We start from the raw sequence: 16,002 nt of genomic DNA on the forward strand, positions 1-16,002 counted from the left end.
CTGATATTGACATGCTAGGGTGGTTCTCAACAAGTCTGTCTCTGCTTAGGGAGAGGCAGAAGTACTCCTTGCCTACCTTTGTAATCTGCCAGATTTCCATCTGTTCTGCACATCTAAGCCACACAAGTCCATGAATGATGCAGCTTAGACAAGAGTGAGAGGAGGAACAGGAATCATGTGCTTTTGTTGAGGAAGTCAGCTTATAACAATGAACTGTTTTCATTGTTTTGCTGTACAAATGCAAATATTGCAGAGGGATAAGCAATCTGGCAGCTGGGACTAAGTGGCAATTGGATTTTAAGAGGTATATGGTAGCAACATAAGCTTACTTTCCATTTATATACCAATTTACTCACATAAAGGCTTGCTTGGAAAATTAGGACTTTTGCCTTTTAGAGGCAGTACAGTAGAAAACAATGCTCTTTGTCCATATTAATGGATTGAACTAATCTTAATCATACCAAAAAAGAACTTGGATAGCTGTCTGAAAAAGCTTTTAGAAGTACCAAATAACTGAAGCCACATTACTAACTGCTGGTAACTAGAAATCTGCTTATATAACATGGGAGAAACAAGTCAAATTTTCAGTACACAGCATTACAAGACAAGAGTGGTCAGTATAGTACATTTTTGCAAGAAATATGCACCTTGATTGCTTTCTTCAGTTAAAATTGTTACTATAAGTATTTCTGTTTTCATAAATTGCTAATTTCCCCACTCCAAAATTCCAGGTGAAAGAGTGATACACATTTGTGCATCATGAAAATACTATGCATTCTTGCTATTCACAGTGACAACTGGATTGCAAAAAACAAGATCCTGGTTCAAAAATACGGTCAAGAGCAGCAATCAATTCAACCAACTCATGCCACTCAAAAGTGATGCACCTAGCATAACTTCATGCTCCTTTAATATTCAAGAAATACAGATAAACTACAACGAATTAGCCCTTTGACAGTCATAAAATACCTCACAAATTCATTATCTTTACCTACATATATACATACATAAAATGAAAGAGGTATTTTTGAAACATGTAGAATAAGCTAGCTCTTTTATGGTCTAGATGTTTCCATTCATTATACAAGGATCCACATACTTGTTACGTTAAACTAGGTGCTTCAATAACATAACTGAATACCCAAAATATTTTAGGCCACAGCCCTAATAAAACAGTCCAATAATAAAATTTCATAGTATCATTAGCAACACTATAAAAATGGTTTACAAACAGCTGTATAAACCTAGTCCCCTTTCCTTTCTGAGTGAAACTGGAACCCTTTTAGAGAACTTTGCAGTACTTCTACACAACATTTTCACACACTCACTTAAGTACACAGGAAAGCTCAAAAATATATGAGTCCTATGATATTGTGTCATTTCTACCAATTAACCTCAACTAAATATCACAGCACATATTGCAGTTAAGACAGCCACAATACAGAGAACATCACCATACAATATCATAATGCTTCAACCCATACACAGCAACACCACACCACTTCAGAAGGCTGCAAGCATCTGCCCTTGTTGTCCTTTAGCCTAAACTTTTATACCCCTCATGTTCATGCACTGCACCTGTGTGCCCTCTGTTCCATTTGGTGATTGCTCAGTGCACCTGGGCACCCCATGGCTCATCACCTTCAATGCTGCTCACCTGCTTGTCACAGCTGTATCCACTGGGCTTGGCCACAGCCCCACTCCCAATTACCACAAACTGTGTGCCTACAACTAAATCCTCTTGGTCTTCCTGAGGGTTTCCCATAAGCATTTCATAAGCTGTTTTCCCTCACTGGCCTGTTTCCATTTGTGTGTTCCCCTCCAATGCTACTGTAGTGACACAAATTTCTTTCCAAGCACCTTTCAAGTGCGGCAGGGTAGTGGCACCACATAATAAAGGAGACATTAGGATAGCCATTTTTTACTTTCCTGTGTAAAAGGTTAGAGTTTTAAAGCACTTTTGAAGAACCACATAACACCATTCTTCCTGTCCTTTGACAGTGTGACACACTTGAATGCATCTCGGGATGAAACAGTAACAGCAGGCTCAACTGGGTATCAATTAGCTATCAGTGGAAGGTTGGAAGAACATCTACCTGCACTATGACAGAATCACACCGATGCCTTTAACCACACTTCAGGTGATCACTGTCATGCCAGTCAGAAAGATATGTAGAAACTACTATTTAGTTGATATTTTCCTCAATATGCAGGAAATAAAAATGGTAGAGCGTATTTTATGTAGATACAAAAACAGGCTATAGGATGAAGTTTGTTTTTAAAATTCAAAATTTATAGCAATATGTGTTTTTGCAAGCTACTGCTAGTAGCTGGTCAGAGTGCAGCAATACATTACAAAGAACAGAAAGATAAACATGCTTTTCCCCTGTTTCTCCACTGTGCCAGGCAAAATAATTCCATTTCATAGCATTTTTAGTTTGGGCTCCTGTCAGGGTTCATGTGAATCTTCTTCATGCACTGTGAACCAGTGATAACCTCATTTCAGTGAACTCCATGAGCTACTGGGGGAAGCTGATCAAAGCTGATTGCTGGACATAATTTAAGATAATCAATCATCTAGGCCATTTTGGCAGGTCAGGCTGTCACCAAGTGCATGACTAAGACACACAGATTTGCTTCTTCATAAATTATCTTATTCCAGATTCATATATCACTTGACTCTGTTTAAAGTAAGCAGCAGAAAATTATTTTTAGAATTTTTCTTAAGAATGTCATAAATACTTCTCTTCCATATTTGGGTTTTTTTCCAACATGTTACTGCTGTGTCATAAAAGTGAAAACAACTCATATAATTACAACATTCTGGTCATTACTTTACTTGAAAAAATGAAAAAATACCAAATATTGGAATAATTTAAAAAGCATATAAACTCCTATCCCTCATCTTTGACATCCTTTCTACCTACATAATGGTTAGTATTCTTCCAAAAACTAAAGAATTTGCAAGTTTCCTCTGGAAATTAGTACTACTAAATATGATAATTTCATTATGGTCATTTCAGCTGTTATTGTTACCATCAGTGATTAACAAGGTAAGATGAAGTGCAACTTGCTTATTGACTCAATGGCAGAGAACAAAATGTGTTCATTTTAACTTGAGCTAATATAGATTTGAGGATATCAGCACACACCTCTTCTAATACTTTCATTGCAGAGACCCTTGGAGATTCCATTCATGAAAGATAAAATAAAGTAAGATAAAATATCAAAAGTCCCTACCTTCACCTGATGATCCTGAAAGGTCTATGATGACATACACTCTCCCTTCTGGCTCCAAGTCAATCTGTAAGCAAGAAGAGAAAAAGAAAAAAAAATCAAACTTAGAATGGCTCCCAAAGCAAGTGACGGCACATGCAGGAAACAAGAAGTTTCCAAAAGTTTCCAAACCTCACAAAGTCAAGGTGAGTCCCATTCTATACCCATAGAGCCTCCTTTTGCAAAGAGGTGTTAAGGACCCTGCACCTTCACCGGAACAAAAAAGAAATGTGCACACTTGGAAAGTTTGAGCTCAGTGAATTTTACATTTCAAATATTTAATGTCCTGTTCTATTTGCACCACTATTTTCAAGAAAGTCAAGACATTCCACAATTTAGCAACTTTTTTACTGCTCCTTATACTGAGCCCAGATATACAAATGTGGAAAACAACACTGTGACAGCAAGACAGATCAGCTCTGGTCACAGAATGGGGGAAATGAACACACACAGCTCATACAGCTGGTTAACACGTGTTTATAATACCCCTTTTGTGTCCCCACTGGGAGAAAGAAATACATGCTTTATCCTCTTTTTCTGAAACACAAAATTTGTTTATTTCTGCACCATTCTGGTGGATTTTAAGGAGTATTTACCCATGAGGAGATCACTTTCACTCAGCATGAAATACAGGTGCTCAGTATCAAGCTGCTGTACTTCCAAATTTCATAGGCTCTGAGAATAAGCTCCAGTTTAGGCACCACAATGAAGAGCTTATTACAGATCTTCCTGTATTTTTTCCCAAGTTGCATCAGCAAATCTAAGTATTGCTGGATTTGAGTATCTTAATGGTACACAACAAATTAAAAACTATTTTTGCTGCCACACATCTCTGAAAAATAAAACTGTAAGTAAAATATTATGTAATCAGTAGCTTCTGCTGTAACATAGCAGCTACTGTCACATGATTTCAGAGCCTGAGTGATGTGATGTTCTGCACATTAATACTGTATTTGCAACCTGTTTTAGGAGGAAAACCACACAGGTAAGATTGCAAGGGACCGTGTGTGCCAGGACCTGTCCTGTGTCACACCATTCCAGACAGGATCAGGTGGTCAAGGAGGGACCAGGGCAGCCCCAGCCCGTCCATCAGACCCATCGCTGGGGATGGGGCAGGCCAGGGCCAGAGCCAGGCAGGGATGTGTGCTCTGCTCTCCCAGCAGAACCCCCAGACCGTGCCCAAGGCTTCTGCTGCTCTGAGGCGACTGCACGCAGAGGTTGTGGCTGGGAACAGGCGCTCTCCCCTCCCTCCTCATCGCAGCCTCCTCGCCCAAAGCAGGGGAAGGTGGCCTTGCCTCCCCCGTGCCAGCAAGTGACACCGAGCTGACCCTCGGTGGTGATCTGTCCTGCCACAAGGGACATCAGGGCAGCAGGAGGCAGAAGCAGATCACCGATCCACACTAATGACAGGAGACCAAGCTGTTGGTCTTCACAAATTAGCGAGTAAATAAGGGGACACCAGAACAGCCCGGCTAGGCCAGGCTTTGCCAGCCTAGATTTAAGTGGGCAGCCCCATGGGGACACATATTTTGCCTCCAGCTTTCTCCCATCACCTGAGAGGACTTTACAGGAGAGGCTTTTCCCTCTCTTTCAGGACATGGTTGCTGAATGCATCACGATGATGCAAGCCCCTCCTTCCAGTGGCCACTGTCCTTCAAGAGAGGGCCAGGAGAAGAGTTCACAGGTCCTGCCGATGTCATCGGACCAATGGATCAAGAAAATTATCTCAGCAGCTGTATTGTAAATAGATCAGGCAGGAAATAATGTTAGCAAGGCCAGGGGTTACTTAAGGGAGATGAAAATGAAAACGTGGGTGTCGAGTTTCTTATAAATAGTAGTGTTGAATAACCAAAAAAGACATTTTTAACAATTCCTGAATTGGCAGCATGAGTTTTGTGAGGGAGTTTTTAGGGAGTTTTTTGGCTTTTTGTGTTTTGTTTTAAATAAAGCTGCTGATCTTGAAATACTGCTCCTCTCCCTTTGCCAGTTTTAAATAAGAAAAATATTAGAAGATCAGAAGCACAGGTGCATGAATAGACTTTGATGTCTGTGCTGAGGAGGGCTTTTGAAAAACTGCTATAGCATCAACAGATGGCTGTATTAAAGACAGACATGTCTAATGCTCTGTTTGTATCAGCACTATACACTGTTTGGTTAAGCTTTCAGTAAAATACTTTGTGCAGCTCAAATCCCAGTGTGCACGCACACTCATAAACCCTCAACATCATCCCCACAGAAGAATCAGGCATCTGGACAAGTTACTGACCATTACAAAATCACTGTTCTGCCCCTTTAACTACAAACAGCATTGGAAGCAACTCAGGAAAAAGACTGGAGGCCTGAAACCAAGTTTCCATTACCCAGCAAGTGGACTGTTTCAATTTACATTTTATTAGAAATGATGCTTAGTGATTTTAAATTGGAAATTTTGCTGATGGTCTAACAAAAATGAACTATTTATAAAAGAAAGTCTCTTTTACAAAGAAAGCATGTTTCAGTTTTCATATGTTCAAATGTCAGTAAAAATGAAATGGACATATTCTTATTTTTAGTTTTATGAAATACCCACATTTCATTTCAGTGACACTGCCAGTCTTATCAGTCATAGAATTAGTACTTTTGCCAGAAGCCAGAAGCTCAGCTGTCTCAGCTGATCCTACTTATGAAATGAACACCCCAACAAAAGAAGAATCCCTTAGATTTATAGGAACCCTTCTCTCCCTAGGTTTTTCATGTATCAAGCCAAACAGAGGAAAAAAGGACCGATTCAAACTTAATTATTCATTAAAAAATGTCTAATTTAATGCCTAGAAACATAATGGCATAAATACCTCCAAAATAGACTACTAGAATATGCATGCTTTTTCTTTTCAATCAGTGCATTTAGCTGTGCTTAGATTCTGCAGTGTCATTTTATAAATAAGTACCAAAATATGCATACAGCAAAATCTAAAGTTCCCATGCATTTTTCACCAAATGCCACGAAAACTATTTCATGTGAAATGCCCTTAGACATATGTAACCAGAAACAGAAGGACTGGCCAAATTCAGCAGAATACAACAGGCATCCTTGAAGGCAATGGAAATAGTTTGATCACAGCAGTTCTGATTCCGACCCTTCTCTTTGACTAAAAATACTTCTCTCTGAAAGCAGCCTAGCTTTTATACGTGCAGAGAGAACTTATGAGGAGACATCTAAAACAGGCATTACTGTTCAAAATGAAACAGGCAACAAGGCAAGATGCAAACTATGGATGGGACAGAGGAGTTGATACAAGAGCAGCTTTGCTGTAAGCAAAACACATTGCAAAATATGGGCCTTGCACACATACATCACATTTGCCACATGCAGCAAAAGATGTAACAACTATGACTGAGCAAAATCTTTGATCACCAAAACATTTTACCCTCTTACTAACCCATGCTATTGCTGTGACTTTCGTTGAAATACAGTTTTAGCACGTGCAAGTAACATTAATTAAAAAGGTAATTTAAACAACTTCTATATTGCTCAAATAACAACTTGTGGCAGCATACCAAGATGAGCACAATCATTGCTGGAAAGCAGCACAGATAATCAAAAACTCCAGGCCTGAATAAAACCTGTTGGTAGCCTGTTTCAGGGAACAAAAGGCAGCCATCCATAAAACCAGACATACTTTCAGAGGAAAAAACCCATGTTGAAACCAAGGCCAAGCTTCAGCATATTGAAGGCATTTATATAGTTTCACAGTCATTAATGGATTTTATTTTCAACACCCTTCTGAGACAGTTCCCCATATGCAAAACAGGATACTCCCAAAGGCACAAGCTAGATTAAATGACTTTCCGGCAAATAATACAAGAAGCCTATGGTTAAACAAGAACTGAACTCTGGCCTCTGGAGGCCCAGACTGCCCACTGGACAATTCCTCATCTTCCTCAGTTAGGCTTCACTTTGTCCAGCTATCCTGTCTTCCAGCAGTATCAAACACTGCCAAGAACTTTTTTCCCCTCTTTTTTTAGACAGCCTTAATGGGTACATATCTAGAATGCAATTTCTTCTCGTTTTCATTCAGATAATACTCATCAGTAAAAACAATACCAAACAAAGTATGCTGAAATATTTCTCAGCAGTATTTTCAATGGATCATAAATCTTTGGTAACCTGGAGTAATGTAAAATTTAATCAAATTATACAGAAGATTGTGAAAATAGTCCAGCTTTTCCTCAAGGTTTGTTTTTGCAAGTTTTTAACTGCTTAGTGTTCTGAAAAACTGAGTCCTAAACTCAGCTAGAAGTTCACCATTTTCTTCCTCTCAGGTGCAAGACATTATTTCCCACCCCTAAAAACATAAAACATGGAGGGAATTCTCTTAGATCAAGATTTTCTAAGGAAACCAAACACTCTCTCTAATCTTAAAAGGACGAGGAAGATTAGAATATGCTACAGAATCACTTGTGTTGCATTGATGCTTCATATTTGAATATGAATAAGATTTTATGTACAGCCTGAATAATTCCATCAGCATTTGGGGTTGTTCTTTCAATTCCATTTGACATCATCAGCAGAGATTTTGTATGCTTTATGGCACAAACTGAGACCTGTTGTCAGTAAATGACAAACCACTGTCTTCAGTGGCTCAGTGCCCCACTGCCACAGGGTTTCCTTGGATCACAACAGAGTCCAACAGCCACCTATGTTCCAACACAAGGATGTCACCTGAGATTTAGTGCACTGTACTCATTTAAAAGCCAACTTGCCTCAAAAGAAATTTAAGGACAGTCATTGACATAAGTCCAGATCTGAAATAAGAAATGAGTGGACAAATGCAAAATTTGAAATTCCTAAAAGCAGAAAGGTTGAGTAAGTTTTACTCTGGTCTCCCTTAGCTAGACAGTATATGAAACACAGCAAAGCCCCTTCAAACCTAATGCTGTTGAGAATTTTGGCAACAGTATAAACCTAAATGGACTGTATAAGCCACAGAAAGAATTAAATCATAAAACCTGCTTTGCACCTCTTCTTGTGATGTTCTAGGATTATCTGATATTTGGGTAGCTTAAAGCATAAACCTCCAAGCACATGATCTGTCACTGCAGATGGTTATTTGACTCATGTCAGACCTGGGAAGTCAGTATGGTTTAATCCTTCCTGAGTGTAGCATAACAAAGTTTCTTGTTGAACACACTTCCCTGAAAGAAGAAGGGAAGAGACTGTGCTTAAAGTGCTGATAGCTGCAAAGACTGAAGGGGGGGTTCCTCTGTTTGTTGTTTTTAGAGGTATTTACCAGTTTTGGTAAATAATATTTCCATGAAAATGCATACAAAAAACAGAACAGTTATAATCTAATAGAAAATTACTGGAAAGTCTGTGCTGGTCTTTTGCTCTTTGGCCACAAGATTTTTGTGCTTCATTTTAAATAGCTTATAGAGTACCTATTTAATATTATTTAATAGATGGCTATTTGATTTAATAGAAAATAAAACATTAACAGTGATACTTTTCAATATAGCCAAAATTACTGCAGCCCAAATAATTAAAAACCTTTCAAACTCACCATGATTACTGTAATGGAAGCAAATTCTTGACCAAAGGAGCAGCCAGATGTATGATTAAACTTGCAAACTTGTCCCAGCATTTACACCTGAATCCCTATCAAGCTCATCTAAAATGAACAGATTTGCAATAAAATCCATAAGGTCTGCAAAATAGCTGAGCAAATGTTATTTATTAATAGTATCTGAAAATTAAGACTTTTACATATTACATCATTACCTATATGAGTCAACTTGACTTTCAAAAGAAATTATCTAGACAACATAGTGAGAAAACTTCCTTAGAAGCTCCATTTACCTCCATGATGTTTTTCACCCCACCAGCCTCTTGCTCTTCTGGCAAAGGCAGCAGGAAAATTTGGAGCCAGTGCACTGCTACAATGTTCACAAATCTGCCTTTCATTATGAACATTACATATTTGATTATTATAATTAGAGAGAAACGTAACACAGCTTGACGCATTGTAATTGACCACAATGATATACATAAAGGTTCAGAAATTCTGGCCACAGGGGATTCTATCAATTATTTACTCATACTCAAAAGTCAACAAAGAAACATCAAACATCTTGCATGACCTACAGAAAACATCAAACACTTTTCAGTGCCAGACACATGCACTGACATAATACAGAACAGCAGCAGCCAGGGAGAAACAAGATTCAGCTGAAATAACCCACAGCATTCAGAAACTAATTCTAAAACAAGGATCCTTCCATTACTTAATAAAGCATATACTGATGCCCAGTTGTGGTGTCCTGAATCACATGTGATATGACCTTGGTCTCTTTGTGTGCTCTCAGACAAAGAAGCAGCATTTTTGAATGCACAGCTATGCATGCATGTGTGTTTGAGCACAAGCACATCTGCACTGTCAGAAGTAGCATACTCATGTTTATGTATTAGAAGGACCAACAACTTTTACAGACCATGGTTCTGAGCCTAGGGTGTTCAGGGCTCCTTTTCTTGTAGAACCCAGAAAGTGAACCTGGACAATTGGCTCTATCTACATGTAACAGACAGCAGAGCAGTACAGATGACTGCAAAGGCATCAAGCAGCATGACCACAGAAGGGTCACTGCATGAAACCAAGTTTCTGACTCCATGATCTGAAGCAAGGAAGGGATTATCTTCACTTCTTTGAAAGCTTCAGAAGGTGGAGAGTATATACAAGGTATTACCTATTATTACAGTATTTAAGAGTTACATGGCAAACTGGTTAGGGTTTCTAAACACCTACAATCACAATTCATGTCAAAGGGAAATAAATCAATGAGAGAGAAATCTCTTCATGAGCAGAAAAATAAGTCAATGACCTTAAGAGATAAGACTGCCTAGACTTTCTGTGTGTGAACAGGTCAATGGAAACTCACTAGCATGAGTGTCCCAGACACAAGCGTGTGCTATTTGTTGCTTTATTTAACCCAGTATAGTTATTCTGATGATGTAAATGTGTTCCATTATTAAGCCTTATGAAGGCAGAGGAATAAACCGAAGTTATGTAGTATTTTTTCACTGTACTAAAATTGTATCTACACTAGAAATGGAGGTGGCATTATTTTAGCAATGGTAAGGAAGATAAAATACAAAGAACCTACACAAGCCCAGAGACAACGTGAGGTATAATATGTACAAGTTAGGTTTGGCTGAGCAACACCCAACAGGACTTTTTGAGTGAACAGACAGTCAAACCACCTACTGAACAAAAGCCTGCATAAAGCCATTCTCTTGAAACATCTGCTAAATGTATTTCAAGAAAGAAAAGAAACTCTTCAGAGCAAAACCACTTTCCCAAACAGATGGCTATTTGATTTAAGAATAAGGGAATTTCATTGTGTGGAGGAATTGCATTGTGTGGCAAGATCTGACCTGCAATTTCATCACAACGCTTTTCAAAGTGTATTTCTTAATGCACTAGTGCAGTGGCACTCTCCAAACCACAGGGAAATAATTAACTGTCACAAAGTATTTAAAACATGCTCGTTGTCTTGGCTTAGGGGCATATTTTAAAGTCATGCTACAGAACTGCAACCAGAAGGGAAGTTACCTTACACCCAGCAATAAAACACAGAGCAGGGTGTCAGGGCTGCTAGCACACAGTGGTTAGCCAATTACTACATGTTAAAAACTGATAAAGGCTATCAAATTATCTTATCACAGTACAAAATTTAAGACAACCACTTGCTCATATGCCAAAGCCAAACTCATAGGTGGTACATTTGCTCAGTCTCACCTAAACATGATGGTATTTGGAGTTTTTCCTAAATTACTTTAACCAGATATTTAGAGTTTCTCCTAAATGACAATAATAGTTCCTCTGAGTAGACAACTTTTTAATGCTTTGCACAATGGTCATGAAATATGTGTCTGTATAAAAGTAAGTACATGGATTGACTGGTAGTTTTTCCCGGTCACATAAAACCATTTTGGTGGACTGCATACTTTTTTCCTTAATTCCTTGAGTAATTTCCATAGTTCCTTACCTCCTTTAAGCAAGAATTTCTGCCTGAAGACTTACAGATTAAGATACCAAAGCAATGTTACCTATTTCCTATAAAGATATATTTCTTCTCTTTATTGTCAAAACACTCCTTTCTTGCACTCTCCTCCTGCCACATATACTCTGGGAGCTCAAGGTAGTATACAGTAGGCAATATCCACAGAGCATTTCTGAACAAAGAATAAATGAAATAACTGTGCTGATTTCCAGATCTCAAATCTGGAGAATTAACAGCTGGAAGATTCAAGACTTCGGTGTAACATATTCAGTTTTTGTGCATTAGCTATAAATTAAAATTCTTCCTGAACAAGGTAAAACAACCCTCAAAGACAGGATATAAGTAAGTCCTAGGAAATGGGGATATTAGACAATTCAAAGTTTCCCTTCAGTTTGTCTCTTGTTATTCCTATTCTAGTCCTCTGTAAGAAATAAACTCAAAAACCAAAACAAAAAAACCAAATCAAAACAAAAAACCACCCCAACTACGCCCAAAAGAATCCAAACAACCAAACAAAACAAAAAAAAACACCAAAAAACCCACCACAACCAAAAGCCACAAAATAAGACAACTCTGGAACTTGCCCATGAATCAACTGTATTTCAAACCAAAGCTCAGGAACATGGGTAACACCTGGTTTGAGTAAAGCTTTCATCTGCCTCAGAGCGAAGGTCTTCCCAGATATTAAAAATTAAATAAACGTTACATGAAACCTCAGCCCAAACTAGGCAGACACCTCAGTATTAGTCTCAGACCCTTTCCACAACAGGTTCAGATTTTCAGCCTCTCAAACACTACTGTGCAGTACCTGTCAGGAACTTTTGAGAGAAGTTCAACTGGACTTACAGTCTTCAATGAAACAAGAATGCAGCAGGGAATTGAATCCACTTCAGTTCAGCTCTAGCTCAGGCTCACTTGTAAGTAGAGCTGTGCTGGCTTTGTTTCAGCTAGCAACAAAACTCACATCTAGGTTTTGTTTCAATTAAAAACCCTGGAACATTAAAACAACCACTGCTGTTTATGTGTGTGAATTCAGTTCAGCTCTCCGGGAAGAAAGGCAAAAGGCCTTTCTTATCTGGAAGGCAAGCGTGTTAAATGTACTCTGCATTTGCATTCACAACAGAAATTAATCCTCCATTAGGAAGTAAACAGCTTGAATCAATATGCTGCAAATGGACAAACTGTACTTCAGTGACACTCGCTGGAACTTTTAAGTAGCTTGTTCATGTGCAGCACCAGCATCGGCCGCAAGCCAGAGTGCATCAGCAGAGAGAAATAAAATTCCTCTCTCTTGCCAGTTTGATATAGATATGAGTGAGATTCCCTCTCCCCACAACTCTCAACTAAAGTGGCTGAAACTACAGAATATGCAATTAGGATAGGGGTGTGCCCAGAGGTGCCTAGAAACTGCCTATGAATGACTAAGTTCTTTCTCTCAAATTCCCAGAAAATGATCAGTATCTTATTTTTAAAAAATGCCTCTAGAAGCTATAAAGCCTTCCCTGAAAATTCCCCAGTATCCAAACTCCTCTATCTGTGCCAAACTGGACTTTTAACGTGACAAAATCCCTGACCTCCTTTGCAGTTTACCTTAGTGTACCTTTCATGAAATTTGGCTGGTGATCAACTTGTCAGCGCTGTGTCACCACACACAGTGATTGACCTGAGTTTTTTGTTTCAAGTCTCACCTTGACACCCAAAGCCAGAGAAGAAGGTCACAGGGCTGGACTCTTTGACCTACCCAGATGGTCAAACTGCTCCAAGGCAGTGCCTAAGTGGGGCGTGGACCACCCCCAGGCAAGAAACAAAGAACTACTTCAAGAGTGCAGAACTAAAGAAAGCTGCAGATATAAAATAATACAGGGTGTGAAATGTCTTCAATTAAAAACTACACGTGAATGGGAAGAATAAAGGATGTAGGGAAGAAGACATGGGAACATGCAGAGACAAAAATTATATATACAGCTCAGAAGTGGCATGAAGTTGTCACAAGGAAGCAAAAGGAAGTAAAATAATATTTCAAGAACAAAGCTAAGCTAAAATTACTATAAAAATTATTCTAACAGTTTCTTTTGAAAATATTAACCTCTTTAAACCTCCTTCTTAAATCTGAAAATGCTTCTCATTACCATCTCAGCTGTCCTGCTATGTCAGAAGACACAGCTTTATCCCAAACATAAGGGGTAAGCTTTTAAAAATTAATAAAGAAGTTTAAAACAGTTTTTTGATCAAGACAACAAAACCAAGCTGACTGACTTAAGAGGTTTTATTATTCATCCAGGGAGTTGAAAGCTTGTCATTTGTTAACATAAAATGTCTCTGTTCAGTTATCCTTGCAATTGATAATATTAGTAACTTAAATGCAATTTTGAAAAACATGTCTCCTACTTTCCCATTCAGTTCACTACAGATATATCTCTATTTTCAAGGAAAGAAACTGAAAAGCAAAAAGGGAAGAGTTACCTTATAGAATTATCTAAATTTGGGCTAGAAAGGAAAGGAGATTACAAAAATATCAAGAAAATATTTGTTTCTGAGTTACAAAAAAACCTCCACCAAACACAAAGATGAAAGCACGAATACAGAAGCTTCAAAAATTGCGAATCAATGTTCTTCTGCTGGGTTTTGAAGATGGAAGAAAAAAGTATGTTCTACACAAATATTCTCCATGTCCTTTCACATGTGTGACTTGAGTTTCTTTACAACAAACACTGACATTATAATAAACAAACACCTCATGATATACAAACCCCAACAGTTATACAAAATTGGCATCAACAAAAGCATCCTTGCTGGAAGTATCTCTCCTACTTACAGCCTGTCAAGAATTGAATTGATTCAGAGACTTTGAGACTTTGATCAAGGTAAGTTCTAAAGAAATTTGAAAGCAGAAAACAGAATTAAAGAAAATAAAATAGAAGCTTATTGCAAAACTATCTTTGTTCTTTTTTTTTTTCCTAAATGCTTGTTCAGCTTAGAATGAAAGCCTTCATTTTGCCCTCACCCTCTGTGGCACACACAAGTGCAAGAAGGATGACACAAACTGGCTGCTGTGCAGGTAAGTTCATCCTTTCCTACACTGAGCACATGCAGGAGCCCCAGGGCAGGTTCAAGTGAGGATGTCTGTAACAGTGTGGGAACTGAATGCACCTCTCAAGTCTCAGTTCAACATCTAAACAGAAAGATCATTGCTGTTTTATAAGGGAAAAGAGAATTCCTAACATCTTGTAATAAATAAGCATTTTGCCAGTACACGTGGCAGTTTCAAGCACACAAAATTATTCAAACTAGATATGTACAACCATGCAATCTCCCCCGAAAAAGTAAATTCAAGAACAGCACCAAAATACTTAAGTTTCTTGAACAACTACCAAAATTGATAAAAAATGCCTCAAAAATGTGAAAGAAAAATGTAACCCCCAACGCTATCTTATGTGCCTTTCTAAAAAAAATTGCCAGAGGAACTAAAAAATTTATTTCTATAAGAAAACATTATTAAGACGTTCTCTGTTTGGTTTTACTTTTCCCCACGTTTAGAAAGTATCACAATAAGTTCTTTACATACCATTTCATAATGTTGAGGGGTTTTTTCCAGCATAGTTTTTGTGTTGCTCTGATATTTTATCCTCTGTTTAATCACCAGATTAGAAAGATTAATGAAGCTAATTCTGTTAACAAAATGGCTATCCTGAGGACTACAATTATCTGTGATTCACTTGGACTTCCTCTGCAGCTTTAGCCATAACAAACCCAGAGCAGCTCCAAGACTCCTCATATGTCAGCTGCAAAACACTTTGTTTAAAGAACAGCTAAACAGATCACTGATATAGTTTGTTCTACTCATGTTTAAATGCAAAAAAAGAAAACCAAGTAAAACAAAATTTAGTAGCTTTATACACCTTTATACACGCTGCCAGGCAATCTATATTGCACGAAACAGATAGACCTGAATTCAACATCTTGAATACAGAGACTACAGAAAAGGAAATGGCAAAAATAGCCACTACTATTATTATGGTTCCTGAAAAGTTAGACTGCTCAGTCCACCAGCCAGAAGTGGCACACCAGGAATAGATATATCTTTAAAACTCCCTAAGAAAAAACCATGTTCCGGTGCATGTGGCATTAAGTGGCATTTTTCTTTAGCATTTATTTTCATTTACTGCAGAGCTTAAAACAGAATTACATGCGGAGTTCTCACAAGTGAGATATGAGTTTGACACGAAAGATCCCTGTTAAACTTTTTAAAAATCTCACTCTTTCAGACATCCAGAAAGTTTTCCAGTATTTCCTGGATTTAGGAAATAAAATTTAAAAACAAACAACCAAAAAATTTAGAAAACCAACAGCCCTGAGACTTTGTCTTTCTTGTATTGCAGGGATTTGGATGTTCCTCTTTTAGTCCATGAGGAAACAGGAAGCACAGAGTCATTTACGGTTTTGTTCTTAGAAAAAAAAATAAAAAATTCAAACCCTTCAAACCTGTTTGGGGGGAGGGTTACTTTGTTTTGTATTTTTTTGTTGTTTTTTTTTCTTTTTTTTTGTTTTTTTTTTTTCAGTTATGAATACAAGAGCCTTCACTATTCAAATTTGAATAATTTCTTTGCAAAAGCTCAGATAAGATTTCATATAGCCTGATAGAACTCCTGAAACTTGGCTCAAGGTAGCTGAATAATTCTTGTTCATTTA

At 38.0% G+C, this 16,002-nt stretch overlaps 1 protein-coding gene across 2 annotated transcripts in view; it reads right to left on the minus strand.

The window, feature by feature from the left end:
• The window catches only part of PRKCE (protein kinase C epsilon), a 286,207-nt gene that overhangs the window by 182,521 nt on the left and 87,684 nt on the right, over positions 1 to 16,002 (minus strand). For both annotated transcript variants that reach the window (XM_039697891.1, XM_039697892.1), the window contains exon 2: positions 3,241 to 3,304. In XM_039697891.1, the coding sequence (XP_039553825.1) occupies positions 3,241 to 3,304 (64 nt within the window). The remainder of the gene's footprint in view (positions 1 to 3,240; positions 3,305 to 16,002) is intronic.

This window comes from Passer montanus, unplaced genomic scaffold (genome assembly GCF_014805655.1).
Source record: "Passer montanus isolate IOZ18808 unplaced genomic scaffold, ASM1480565v1 scaffold12, whole genome shotgun sequence".
NCBI lineage: Eukaryota > Metazoa > Chordata > Aves > Passeriformes > Passeridae > Passer > Passer montanus.